This window comes from Fukomys damarensis, unplaced genomic scaffold, assembly GCF_012274545.1.
Source record: "Fukomys damarensis isolate Sample0158 unplaced genomic scaffold, DMR_v1.0_HiC HiC_scaffold_27, whole genome shotgun sequence".
Classification (NCBI taxonomy): domain Eukaryota; kingdom Metazoa; phylum Chordata; class Mammalia; order Rodentia; family Bathyergidae; genus Fukomys; species Fukomys damarensis.
In genome coordinates, this window is record NW_022900939.1 from 25,639,417 (window position 1) to 25,653,524 (window position 14,108).

The window sequence follows — 14,108 nt, forward strand, 5'->3', positions numbered from 1 at the left end:
AAAAAAAAAAAAAAAAAAAAGCCAACCAAAACAAAACAAAGTCATCATCATTTTCTTCATCCTGAATTTCTTCTTTCATTAAGTATGGGAGGCCCATTTCTACGTCTCCTATTTCTGAGCCTGTTTCCTCTTCTTCCTCTTCCAACCCTACAGGTAGATAAGCTTCATGTTTATTATCTTCGTCGTCCTCCTCTTCTAAGTTTGGTGCTTTTTTATCTTCCTGATTATATCCAGCTAAGTCCATGTGATTTGCTGCAGCAGTTCAAAATACTTTCTCAGTAATCTTGCAGGTTTGTGATCTCACAGTTCAACAAATCAAGGCTTCAAGTGTTTGATTTTGCAGAGCTTCTATTGTACTCAGATCTTTGATTGTGTTACCAGCTCAGAGTAAGGTAGGTAAGATATAGACATTTCTCTACTAAAACTTCCAAGTCTCCAGAAACTGCATTGTCGCTAAGTTCCAATTTTTTAAGTTTACCTGGGTTAGGAAGCTGGGCCAGTGAACCTAATCCCATGTTAGCCATATTCAGAAATTCTAGTTCTTTAAAAGCGTTACTGAGGCCCTCAATTTCCCCATGGATACACAGGCAATTATGAAAGACTAAATCTGTCACTTTCTCTTGGGCTCTGTTCCTTAACTCCACATTAATCGTCTTCATCTCCAAGTCTTCCTCCTGCTCTTCTGCTACTGCTCTCCTTTCTCTTTTCCTGCTGTTCCCATTGTCCTCAACCCTCCCACATGTACTGATTGATTTTTTAGCATCACACTATTCCACTAGGCTAGGTAAATGTCTATCAGCCTACAAAGAGCACTGTGCAAAGCCTTTTAATTTGATATGTTCACATTTGTTGATTCTTGGTACTGTTTCTTGTGTCACTGGGGTTGTATCCAGAAAGTCCTTGTGTATGTCAATGTCTTCAGGAATTTAACCTGTTTTGTCTTCCAGCAGATTAAATATTTCTGTGCTAACTTTTAGATATTTGATCCATTTTTATTTTATTTTAGAACACATAGAGAGGTTTCTCTAAAATTTGGGCAGCCAAATTTTCCATCACTACTTATTTAAGAGGCTCCAGTTTATTTTTTGGCACCTGTGTCAAAGATCAAGTAGCTGGATGTACCTGGGGTTGTTTCTACATCCTCTATTCTGTAACTTCAAATGTAACTTCAAATCCAGGATTGTAATACCTCTTGTTTTATTCATGTTACCTAGGATTGCTTTTACTATTCTGGGTCTCTTCAAGGTCCATATGAATTTTAGGATTTTTTTTTCTCTAGTTCTTTGGCGAATGCTACATTTTGATTGGGATTACATTAAATCTGTATAACAGTTCTGGAAGCATAACTATTTTGATTATATTGGCTCTACCTATCCAGAAACAGAATATCTTTCCATTATCTGACGTCCTCTTTGATTTCCACTTTCAGAGTAGTGTAGTTTACAGTGTAGAGATCTTTCACTTCCTTGGTTAATTCCCAAATATTTATTTATTCTTGATGTTAGTGTGAATAATATTATTTTCCTAATTTCTTTCTCAGTGAGTTTATTAGTGTACGGAAAAGCTAATGATTTTGTGTGATGATTTTGCATCCTGCTACATTGGTAATTTGGTTACTAATTCTAGGAGTCATGTGATGGAATATTTTTGGTTTCTATGTAGAGGATCATGTCACATGCAAATAGCGATACTCTGAATTCTACTTTTCATATACACATTCCTTTTCTTTCTTTCTCTGGCCTGACTGCTCTGGCTAATGTTTCAAGGACCGTGTTGAACAGAACTTATGATAATGGACATCTTTGTCTTGTTCCTGGTTTTAGAAGGAAAGCCTTTTCTTTTTCTCTGGTGGTAGTTTTTATCAAAACTGAAACTAGAATTTCCATTTGGCCCTGCTATTCCTCTTCTATATGTCTTCCTGAAAGAGCTGAAGACATATTACAGTGATACATGCATACATACCCATGTTTGAGGCAGCACAATTTATAACAGCTAAATCTTGGAAGCATCCTGTATGTCCATGAACAGATAAATGGTTAAAGAAAATGTATTTACACACAATAGAGTATTACTCCACCATAAAGAAAGATAAACTTGAGTCATTTGTAGGAAAATGAATGCACCTTGAAACAATAATGTCAACTGAAATAAATCAGAAACACAAGCTTAAATAGTGTGTGGTTTCTCTAAGAAACCTAAAATAAAAATAAGAGTAAAGTAAAAAATAAATAACAGGGAGTAGGGAAATAGATCTTTCCCAAAGTGGAAGGGGATCAAGAGATGGAGTGAGAGGGGAAGAGAGGAAAAAAAGGGGATTAAAAAAAGGAATTAAGTTGTGTTATGTACATGTTCCAACTCCACATAAAGAATATAAACATTATGTATTACAAATTTATTTTTTAAAAAAAGAGGCTCAAGAGATGGATGAAGGGGAGAGGGAGAGAAGGGTAAGGGAACAAGAAAAGGAAATAAGATGCATTATGTACATGTATCAGTTCCTCACAAGAAATGTAAACATGTACTAATAAAAAGCAAGGGCAGGGGATTTAGCTCAGTGGTGCCACCACCTGCCTTGCAAGCACAAGGTTCCAAGTTTGATCCTTGGTACCCAAAACAAAACAAAACAATTATATGAGTGGCTTTTATCAGATTAAAGTAAGGTCCTTCAATGACTATTTTATTCAGTTTTTATAAAGAATGGATGTTGGATTTTGTCAAAGGCTTTTTGTGTTATCTGTTTATTGATAGAATCATATGAATTTTGCCCTTGCTTCTGTTTATGTGATATATTACATATTTTGTGTATATTGAACCATCCTTGCATCCAAGGAAGAAAGCATACTCGATCACAATGTATGATCTTCTTGATGATTTGTTGCATTCTCTTTGCTAATATCTTGTTATGAAATTTTACATCTATGTTCATTAAAGAGATTGGCTTGCAATTCTCTCTTTTTTTTTTTATTGAATCCCCATCTGTTTTTAGATATGAGATAATGCTAACTTCCAGGAATGACTTTGGAAGTACATTTTTCCTTTCCAATTCATTAAAGAATTTCAGGAGTACATTATTGATATTAGACCTTTCCTGAAGTTCTTGTAGAATCTGGCAGTGAATCTGTTAGGAATTGGGTTTTTCTTAGTTGGTAAGTTGTTTATTATTATTATTATTATTATTATTATTATTATTACTTCAGTTTCACTGCCTGTTACTGGATTACTCAGGTTCTAAATATCTTCTTGGTTCAGTTTTGATAATTTATTTATATCTATCAATTTCTTCTAAATTCTCCAATTTATTGGACAGGTTTGCAAAGTACCAATAATCTTCTAGATTTCAAGAGTGTCCATTATGATTTCACCTTTTTCATTTTTAATTGCATTGATTTGGGTCTTGGCTAAGGGTTTATTTTGGGTATCCTTTCAAAGAACCACCTCTTCCATTCACTGATATTATTTATTTGTATCATGTTTTTACTCCCATAATACTGATTTCTACTGTCATCTTTATAATTTCCTTTCCTAGCTCTGGATTTGAATTATTCTTGTTTTTCTAGGGCACTGAGGTACATGACTAAGTCAATTATTGGGGCTTACTGTTTTTCTTTTTTTCTTTTTCTTTTTTTGATACTGGGGATCGAACTCAGGTCCTTGTGCTTGCAAGGCAGGCGCCAGAACCACTTAGCTAAATCCCCAGCCCTTACTCTGCTTTTCTAATGTGGGCATTCAAAGCTATAAACTTCTACCTTAGGATTGCTTTTATTATGTCCCATGAGCTCTGATATATTATACTGGCATTATTATTTAATTCTAGGAAACCGACCCATTGATTATTCAAGAGTATATTGTTTAAATTCTATGTATTTGCGTAACTTCTATGGTTTCTTTTGCCATTGATTTCTAGTTTTGCTGCATTATAATCTGATAATATGAATGGCATGATTATTTTGTATTTATTCATTTTCATTTTTGGCTAGTATGTTGTCTATTTTGGAAAAAGCTCCATGTGCCACTGAGAAAAAGGTTTATTGTATTTTTGTTGGGTGGAACGCTCTGTGGGTATCTACTAATTTGTTCAAACGTTTGGGTTAAACTATAACTGCCTTGGTGTTAGTGAACCTTTTATGTCCACTAGTGTTTTTATTCTCTGAAGTTAGGTTTGCCATTGTTCAGTGCATATATGTTTATAATTATTATCTCTGTTGAATTGCTCCTTTAACTAATATGTAGTATTCTTCTTTGCCTCTTTTGATCAGTTTTTACTTAAAGCCCACTTTGTCTGAAAATAGAATAGCTACTCTTGCTTGTTTTATTGTTCCCATCGCATAGAATATTGTTTTGCGTTCTTTTAGTCAATTAACTTCTTTTGGGGTTGTGTTTCTCGCATATTACTGGACTTTGTTTCTTGATCTATTCTGCCAGTCTGTGTCTTTTGACTAGGAAACTGAGACAATTCACATTGAGAGTTATTAGTGAAAGGTGTTGACTCATTCCAGCCACTACATTATTTTTCTCTTGCTGATTTCTTTCCTTTGCCTTTTACTTAACTGCTTCACCCTACCTGGTATATTCATTCTATGGGACCTTCTGGCATTATCTCCTTCCAGGATATTCCTAAGTGCCGGGTTGGTGGTCATGAATTTCATTATTGCTCTTCGTCATGGAAGTATCTTATTTCTCCATCAATTCTGAAAAACAGTTTTGCAGGATATATTCGTCTGAGTTGGGACATGCTCCTTTTTCGCTAATCCTACTTATCAATTCCTTCCTTTAGCCCTTTATCTGAATTTTCCTTCAAATTAAAATTTATGTTCTTTCCTTCCATTGCTCAATTTTTTTTTTTTTTTTTTTACTTTTTGTGTTCCTTCTATTCTTTCAATCTAGGAAAAATGCAAATACGTGTTTGTCATGTTAGTTTTTTGTTTGTTTGTTATCTTACTGAGTTTATTGGTACATTTTAGGTATACAGTACAGTTACATTCATCATCAGGATCTTGTACCTTTACATGACAGGTCTTGGTTCTCATTTTTTCCCCTTGCCCCTGCCCTCCCTTCACCCCTCCTCCCTCCCCTATTCACAAAGACTTTGTTTCCATTTTTTCTTTTCCCTTATTTCCTTTCTCCTACCCTTCCCACTTCCCCTACACCTTTAGCCCTTTTCTTCCTATTTTACATTATCAGTTATACAGTTTGGATCTTATTTACACTTTTAGTTTTTCACACCAGAAAAACTATTCAGTATTTATATGTGTGTCTTATTTATTTCACTTGAGTATAGCCTCAATATGCAACCATTTTCCTATGAATGACTAGTTTTTCATTCTTCGTGGCTGACTAGTATTCCATTTTATAGAAAAACCACATCTTTATCCAGTCTCCAACTGATAGGCAATTGGGCTGTTTCCAAGTTTTAGCTATTACAAACTGTGCCGCTGTGAACATGGGTGCACGTATATCACTGTGGTGTGATTCTTTTAATTCTTTTGGAAAGATACCCAGCAGAGGGATGGCTGGGTCAAGTGGGACCTCTGATCCTAGTTCTTTGAGGTATCTCCATATTGATTTCCACAGTGGTTGCACCAGTCTGCACTCCCAGCAACAATGGAGAAGGGTTCCTTTCTCCCAACAACCCCACCAACATTTGTTAATGGTTGATTTCTTGATAGCAGCCATTCTTTCTGGGGTGAGGTGGAATCTCAGTGTTGTTTTCATCTTCTTAGCATTTTTTTTTAAAAAACAAAGGAATCATAAAATACAGTGAATGCAATACCACCAGTCAGACTGATAGACATAACTGTGAGCAGAAGCTGTATGACTGATGTAATTCTAAGCAACTATTCAGAACCACGTGTGTACTAAATGAAGCCTGACAGGCATCAGCAAGTCTTGAGCAGTGGTAGCAGGACAGTGTTGTAACAGAAAAGAACAGCTAGCATGGAGGCAGGCAGATGCGGCCCAGCCTTACCACATCCTCCATCCTCCATGTCCTCTTCTAGAGGAAGCAGAAACAGATGGGGGGAAGGCAGGAAGTCATCAGTTATGGACTCATACCACAGATAAGGATTGGGCAATGTGAGTAGCAGTGGTCAAGTGGCACTGTGTCAGGAGCAATTCTAAATAATTTTGGGGAAAAATTATTTCACAACTGAAATTATGATTAGGACTAGTTTTCCTGCCTACAGGCCAGCTATTGCTTGTTGAGACAACTCCATTTTCACCTTTGGTCACAGCCAAAACCTCAATGGTTCAGTGATGCTGTGATGCTCCAGGGCACGATTACATCAGCTGAAGACATCCTGGGGAGGAATACATAGTTCCTCACCATTCTAGGATTATCATCCGGGCTGCACTCTGAGTCACCAGTTACATTTGTTACTCCCGATGTACTGAATAAATGTGTGGCAAGCTTGGGGTCTTTCATCTTTGTTGCCCAGAGCAGAATTGATCAGGTCCAAAGCCCAGCTGCTCTAAGTCTAATTTTTCTGTCTTTCCTGTCTAATTATAATTTGCCATGTGCTATTGTGGCTCCCAGAAGACTAGGACTTACTGCAGAGGTTCTAGTAATGCCCCCTGTCCTTGTTCCCTATGGCACCAGGTACAAATCTGAGCGCACACTAGTATCGGTATCACCTTCAGGACACAAAAGGAAGACTGCTATTCTCTGGATGCTTCTGAATTTTGAACTCAGTACAGAATAGATTCTGAGACAGGCAGAGAATACTTGTAGAGGAATATATAAAGGAGAGATTTTTTTTTTCAAAGTACAGCAACTGCTAGAAAGAAATGGAGTACATATTTTTAATTATCAAAAAGTGGCCTTTTAAAACTGCTCAACATTAGGTCTTAGTATGGCAAAATTCATCCTAAGGGGCCAGGGATTTGGCCCAGTGGTTCTACCGCTTGCCTTGCAAGCACAAGGACCCGAGTTCGATCCCCAGTACCACAAAAAATTCATGCTAAGGACCAGAATAATTTGGAATTCATACTCAAGCAAAACTGCAATCTCTTGGACAACTTTACATTCAGCAAGATAATGTTAACAGAGGGGGTATGCTTGAAAAAGTTTTAAAAATAACATAGAACTAGACAAAAAAAAAAAAGAAAGAAAAGAAAGGGCAGTAACTTTAATTATCAATTTAATTGAAAGCAGTGTAGAGCAAGATTTACTCTCTTACCTGTATCCAGGAGTTAAGTTTTGAGTCCTCAGAATTCTGTGGTTCTTTGTTAATCAGGCAACATAAGCACCATATCAGAAATTTTTGGCTTTCATCTGTAAAAGGAAAACTAAAATGTGTGGGGTTTATCTAATAGAAAAAAAAGCAGATAATCTGTATAAAACTTTTAAAAACATATTTAAGGAAAAAATCTCAAACTACTAAGTTCACAGAGCAAGCATCCAGGACCATGTGTGAACTTAACTTTGTGGGTTTTCTCTTCTTGTGGGTTCAGGATCACTTACACTCAAGCCCTTGTGTGGCCAACTCCTTTTTTGTAACAGAAGCAGTTTTTAAAGCCAAAGGAGAATTATGGAAAGAAATGAAAGAACTTGGTTTTCTCAAGATCAGTATTTTTATTTCACATTTCAAACCATTAGTAATTTCAACCTTTTTAAGGCAATATGACTGCTACAGACATGTCAGTAGTCAATATTTTCAATTTAATCTTTCAATTTTCTAATTTGTCTAAATATCCTTGCTTGTTAAAAACAGATTTAACAAAAAAGGATTGTCTGAAATATAATTGTGCTTAGTACCTAAAAATATAAATAAAAATATGAAATAGAAGCCTTTTAAATGCTCATAAAATTTAAAACTTAAACAAATCCATAATGAAAATACTGTATATTTGGTGGGAACACTTACTTGAGGAACTACTTTCTTTTCCTGTTTGTGATGAATGCACCCACTCCATGTGGAGATTTTGTAACATAAGTAAGAACAAAACTTAGGCCTAAAAACTGAAGATGTCAGTACCTGACTTTGGAACAAAGCAGCTTCGGATGTCAAAACAAAGCCACTGAGGTGAGGATTAGCTACCCAGCACCTGGACTGAGGCTCTGTAGACTCACGTGACACACTAACTCCCTCTTTCTACAATATAATAAACAGTGATTGCAAAGGCTTTCTTAACACTGAGGACAATATAAACTATAGTAAACTACCACTGTATTCTCACCCATAAAGCAAAGCACACAGTAATTTTTAAACCCATTTCCTTCCATCAGCAACTATAAGCTTATGCTTTGCCAATAAGAAATATCTGAACAAACATATCAGCTTAGCTCTATGTTTTAATAAACTTTTGGTCATCATGTATGAGGTGTGAAACCAGTTCTGAGCCATAAACATGAGTTTTTCAAATAGCACAGTGATTGCATATAAAAATGAGCATTCATGAAATGTGTTTAATCATGGGGGTGTATAAGTGTACGTGTATTTATCCGTACGTGTAGAAATAAACATCTGCACATACACGTGTATTTCTGGGCAAAGATGTTTAAGAAACGCTGGCTTAGCTGGGATATATAAAGTGTGGCCCGGTGGGCAAATAGGGATGGCTCATTCATTTTGCCATTTTAGACCAAGACCTTGAACAAGGTTAGGGACAAGGAAAGATGGAGCATAGTGGGGAGCAGGGACAGATGAAGGCAGGGAGGAGTAAGTGACTCCAACTATGCAGTGCATCCAGACAAATGTATTCATAGGCCCAAATGTGAGTGTTTTCCCTTTCCTACCTAATTCAAGGCTCTTATGACAGACTAGAAAAGAGAAATTTCATAACTCTTTAAAAAGTCAAAAGGGAATATTCATTTTATTATGGTTTCCAATGTCATTAATTATGCAAATAATCTTTGACTTTAAAGAATTTGGAAATGTTACCTCAGCTAATGATACACTCAATCCAAGCCTCACATTTCAAATGTGCTCCTCCACAAGTGACTGTGCAACCCGTGACAGGGCCCAGGATGACAGAAAACAGCCAGAGCTCCTGCTCTCTAGAGGCTTCAGTCTCCCAGGGCATCAGACAGTGGAAAGAGAGATTCTGGAGGCTGCGGGGATGCTAGGAGAGGTCCCTAACTCAACCCTAGGAAGACCTTACATTACAAAAGGAGAACAGAGGGAAAAGGAATGGATGTCAGGAGTCCAGGCTCCCAACAGCAAGTGCCTTTAGGCACTGTCAGTAACAAGACCCAGTCGCAATACTTGTGGTATGGTTACGGGGAGAAAAAAAAGGAAATGAAGCTGCACAGCTGGACAGATAGGCACAGTAAGTCAGCAAAGGAATATCTCCCCAAAGTGTCCCCCAATTCTCCTAATCTTGGATAAAACTAGAATGTCATCCCTATGTCACCCCTAAATAATGGCAAAGCCAAAAAGAATCAAGACTCTGAAGAATGATTTTATGACACGGGAACTGTGAGTTAATATGACACTGTAAAACAAATGAAGTTGGTGTCATTAGTACATTCACTTTATAATGAGCTAAAAGTGAGGAGGCAAAAGAGGCTACCAAAAAAAAAGTATTATATAAATAATCTGGGAGTTTCTACCTTCTAAAATAAGAAGCCCTATTTTCCTATAGGTGCGTGTGTGCATGGGTGTGTGTGAGTGTGTGTACGTTGAGAGGACATATCTTGGATTCTTACCATATGCTAATATAAAAGGATTTGAACAAGTTTTTGCCAACAGCTGACCAATTGTGGGGAATCTTTCCATGACTGTATTACAATCCTGTAAAGGAAAATTACATCTTGGTCAGTAAAAAACAACAGGCATCTCAAAAAGCCTAACAGATACTACAGGAGCTTGAACGATCCTTCAAAACTATAGTTCAGAAAAATAGCCCCCCCAACAGAAAAAGATTAGAGAAAATTTTTAGGTAAGAAATCCAAATAAATTTTAACAAACAACCAAACTTCACCCTTAAGCCAGGTCATCAAAACTAAGATGTATGACATGATTAGGTAAAATCAATTTTATTACAAAATTATTTTATGTTACTAATATTTAATAGTCAGGAAAGACTACTTTACTTAAATATAACACAGACTGCATAAGAGTAAAAAAAATCACTAACAATTAATAATCCTATATAATCCTGTGTTTTTATTCTAGCATAATAAGCCATTTCTAACCAAACTCCAGGAAGGTTCTTTTCAAAAGGATTTAAAAGGACAAGAATGCTGGAACTTGTAAAAAGAAATAAAAGCATACAAAGCATCAAGATACATATCTTTGTTTATTACTATATTGATCACTATATGCTAAATGACATCATACTTAATCTATAAGCTAAACCCTGGGACAAATACACACACAAAAAGATCAAACAAATAGAAAACAGTTTAAGATTAAAAAAAAAAATGCTGTTGTACAATTTGCCCTTTCCCCACTTCTTTACCTTTCACAAAAGTTCAAAAATAAGATCCAACTGAGATAAAGGGCAGTTCAGCTGAAACAATAAGCATTTCCTGCTACTGTGGGAATAAACTCCTCACACTTGTCTCTCAACAAGGCTATTCCTAGACTTTCTGGGACCACACTAAGGTCTTGTTACATAAGTCTTATGACATAGAACAAATGTAAAAATTAGCATTGGTTGTTCTCACAGACAATATCTTTACTTCCAATTTTGAAAGACATGTAAACTCATCAACAGAATTTATTCTTCAAATTTCCTTTTTGATTCGATTAACAGAAGAGAAGGATAACATGAGAATACCTACATTAAGTGAGAAACCAGCTTTTCGTTTTGAAATTTTAAAATAGATATGAAACAAATAATATGTTCTTTTATGAAAATATGTCATAAAAACATCTATTATGAAAGTAAGCACTATTACATCAAAAGAAAAATACATACATTTTTGTACACAATAGATTATATAATACTGGTAAAGACATTCAAAATCTTAATATTCACCAAAAATATCACTTGAAATATTTATTTGAAAGATCTTAGTATCTTAATTGTTAGATCTCAATATAAGAATAGATCATATTATGTCTTAGGAAAGCTCACTTGAGAACAGTCAAGAATTTCAGTCAGCTTTTCAAGATCTGAGGAACACAAAGGCCTTGGAAAGAATCACATTTATTACCTGAAAACAAGTATCAAAGTTTTATTTGTTTAAAAACAATATGTTCATACTAGGGGTGTAGCTCAATGGTACAGCACTTGTCTATACATTCTCAAGGCCCTAGAATCAATCTCCTGCACCATAAATAAATAAAAAAGCAAGAATAATTTTAAAATATATTTAAATAAAAATAAAAACAACTTGCTGGGTCATGAAGTCTCATGTGACAATACAACTTGCCAAGAAGAAAGACTTATGTCATAATAAATCAGAAAGTAGGAAACCAGTTCTTGTCTGTAGCAGTATGTCTTTATAATTGAATATCTTAAGTTCATAGCACAAACATCCTGGCTCCGTGAAATCTGGTGGAGTCTCTGATGGCACAAAATAATCTCATTATTTTAGTCTATGACTATACTTACCATCTCTTGCAAGGCTTCATACATCTGCCTCAGGAACTCCTGGAACTGAGGGAGGTGCAGACAGATGTCCTTCTGGGTTTCCAAAGTAGAAGCCTGGTACCATGCGGAAAGCTTCTGCAGCCAATACTGGCAGTCAGAAGCAAGGCCTATGAAATCTTGAGCCATCTTGAAAAAAGGGAAAAGGTGATGTCCTTGCATAGCAGGCTGCTAAGCATCGAAGGAAATGGGGAGCACACATCAAATCTGTAAGAAAAGAAACCAACGAAGCATTTTAGAAAGGATCTTCCTACCCCTAAGATCATGCCTTCATGGCCCACTGAGGTTGAAGGTGGATTCTAAGGGACTAAAAGCACCTGCCTTGTATGCCGGAGTCATATTTGAAACATTTCTAAATGTGTCACCCAGCTGTAGCTCTGGTTTATCCACGTGAGCTTTTTATCAAGAATAGTATCATTAGATTAGAAGTCATTATACTTCCACAGGCACAGACTAATTATATACAAAAATCACAATTGATAATATTTTATATCTTCTTTTTAAGATTGAGCTATTTTTAAATGTTCTGAAAATGAAGTTCCTTTGAGTACTGCATTTTAATGTAATGGGAAATCAAAAACATCCATGAGCATTTAATAGTAATCTGTGCCTAAAAAATATTTTTGATGTTCTTATGTTTTATATGCATTTCTGGCTTCTCATTTAGGTGCAAAAAAACCACCCTTTATTCATTACTGTCTAATAAATTTTCTTTCCAATTTCTCATTTCTTAGAAAATGGTAAAAAAAAATTAATTTCACATGCATCAATTTTAACAGTCTGCTTAATTAAATGCTGCTTTACATACATGATCTCATTTTGTCCACAAGAGGCCATATTTTAGTAAAGTGTAATACATTCCAATTATTAAGGAGGTGTACTAGTCTTAAGTAATGGAAAATAAAATCTCTTAAGCCTGACTTCCTACCCTTAAGTCCATGTTCAACAGCACAGTGGGGATTCACAAGAGTAGTTCAGGGGGAGTGGGCCAGTGGACTCCCTGGTGCCCCTCCATGCCCTGGGGGAAGCAGCGGAAGCAGGGGGTCCAGGAAGGGAGGCCCCTTCCTAACAGGTGCAGGCTTTCACAGACTCCTGGTTCCCTGGGGCTGGATGACACTCTAAGACCTCATTTCAACAGAATGTGCTGTGAGGGTTAAATCATTGAGCTTAAATCCTTCTCAGTAGTAATAATTAACTGATAAAATGCTACTAAATAACAAAAATATTGAGAAAGAAAGTTCCCATTACTAAACAGGAAAAAAAGAAATTTAAGAAGGCTGTACAATTTGGCTGTAGTGCAAAACATGTAGACTAGGAAGACAAGTTTTAAAGCGGTACTTAACAATTTACAGTTTTTAAAAGTAATCAAAATTTTTAAAAAGGGTTAATAGTAAAGGAAATATATGCATACTGTCAAAATGTCACTTATGTGATCAAAATGTATGGAGAGGGCTGGGGATTTAGCTCAGTGGTTCTCCCGCCTGCCTGCCTTGCAAGCACAACGTTCAGAGTTCGATCCCCAGTACCAAAAAACAAAACAAAACAAAACAACCATATATGTGTGTGTGTGTGTGTGTGTGTGTGTATGGTGAATGTTTAAATTTTAAAATTATTACTGTAAAAGACACATTTCCATTCATTCCCCCTCATTTCAAATACACTTACTAATTATTATTGTCATTTTCTGGAGTAGTTCTTGATATTGTCTTTCTAAGTGTGATCAAACATAGAATGACTGCTGCTCTGTGCAATCCTACAGAAAAGCAGTCTCAGGCCAGGGACTTAGCTCAACTGGCCCCATGCCTGCCTTGGAAGTGCAAGGTCCTGAGTTGAATTATCTGGTATCAAAAACAAAACAAAACAAAACAAAACAAGGAGTGGGGGAGAAGAGGGAGAGAGAGAGAGAGAAGCAGGCTCCTACAAATATTACAATGTTTCCTCATCCTTCTCATTCACTGGATCTGGCACCATGTGACTCCTGCTTCTTCTCCAAAGTCAAAATAACCATGAAAGATAAATGTTTGGGTCAATTCCGGACACCCAAGTAACCATGATGTGAATCTAAAGACACTCATAAAGAGGGTTTGCAGAACTGCTTCAGAAAGTGGCAAGAACAATGGGATGTGTTCCAAGCGAGTGGGAAGATTTTGAGGGGGATTAATTACAATGTATCTTTTATTGCAATAAATTAAAAATAATCTAAACATTCACCATATTTATCGTACCATATACTACTCAAAACTCCATGTATTAGCCCTGACTGTTTATCTCTCATTGTCCTCCTCATCCAAGCCATCACCAATGCCTGTCAGTACTACTTTCAAAATAAATACACGTGATCTGACATGATTCTATCCACTTTTTTTTAAATTTTATTGAGTTTATTGGTACATTTTAGGGATACAGTACAGTTACATTCATTGTTGGGATCATGTACCTTTACATGGCAAGTCTTGATTCTCATTTTTTCCCCTTACCTCTGCCCTCCCTTCACCCCCTCCTCCCCTCCCCATCTACAAACACTTTATTTTCATCTTTTCATTCTCTCACATTTTTTTCTTTTCCCTTTT

The 14,108-nt window shown here is 36.2% G+C and overlaps 1 protein-coding gene and 1 pseudogene across 1 annotated transcript in view; both read right to left on the reverse strand.

Moving 5' to 3' along the window:
* The window catches only part of LOC104870458, a 1,281-nt pseudogene extending 318 nt beyond the window's left edge, over window positions 1–963 (reverse strand).
* The window catches only part of Fancc (FA complementation group C), a 196,551-nt gene that overhangs the window by 108,051 nt on the left and 74,392 nt on the right, over window positions 1–14,108 (reverse strand). Inside the window, 4 exon segments of the mRNA XM_010636140.3 lie at window positions 7,176–7,270; window positions 9,647–9,731; window positions 11,503–11,700; window positions 11,702–11,745. Coding sequence (XP_010634442.2) covers window positions 7,176–7,270; window positions 9,647–9,731; window positions 11,503–11,700; window positions 11,702–11,740 — 417 coding nt within the window. The 5' untranslated portion in view covers window positions 11,741–11,745.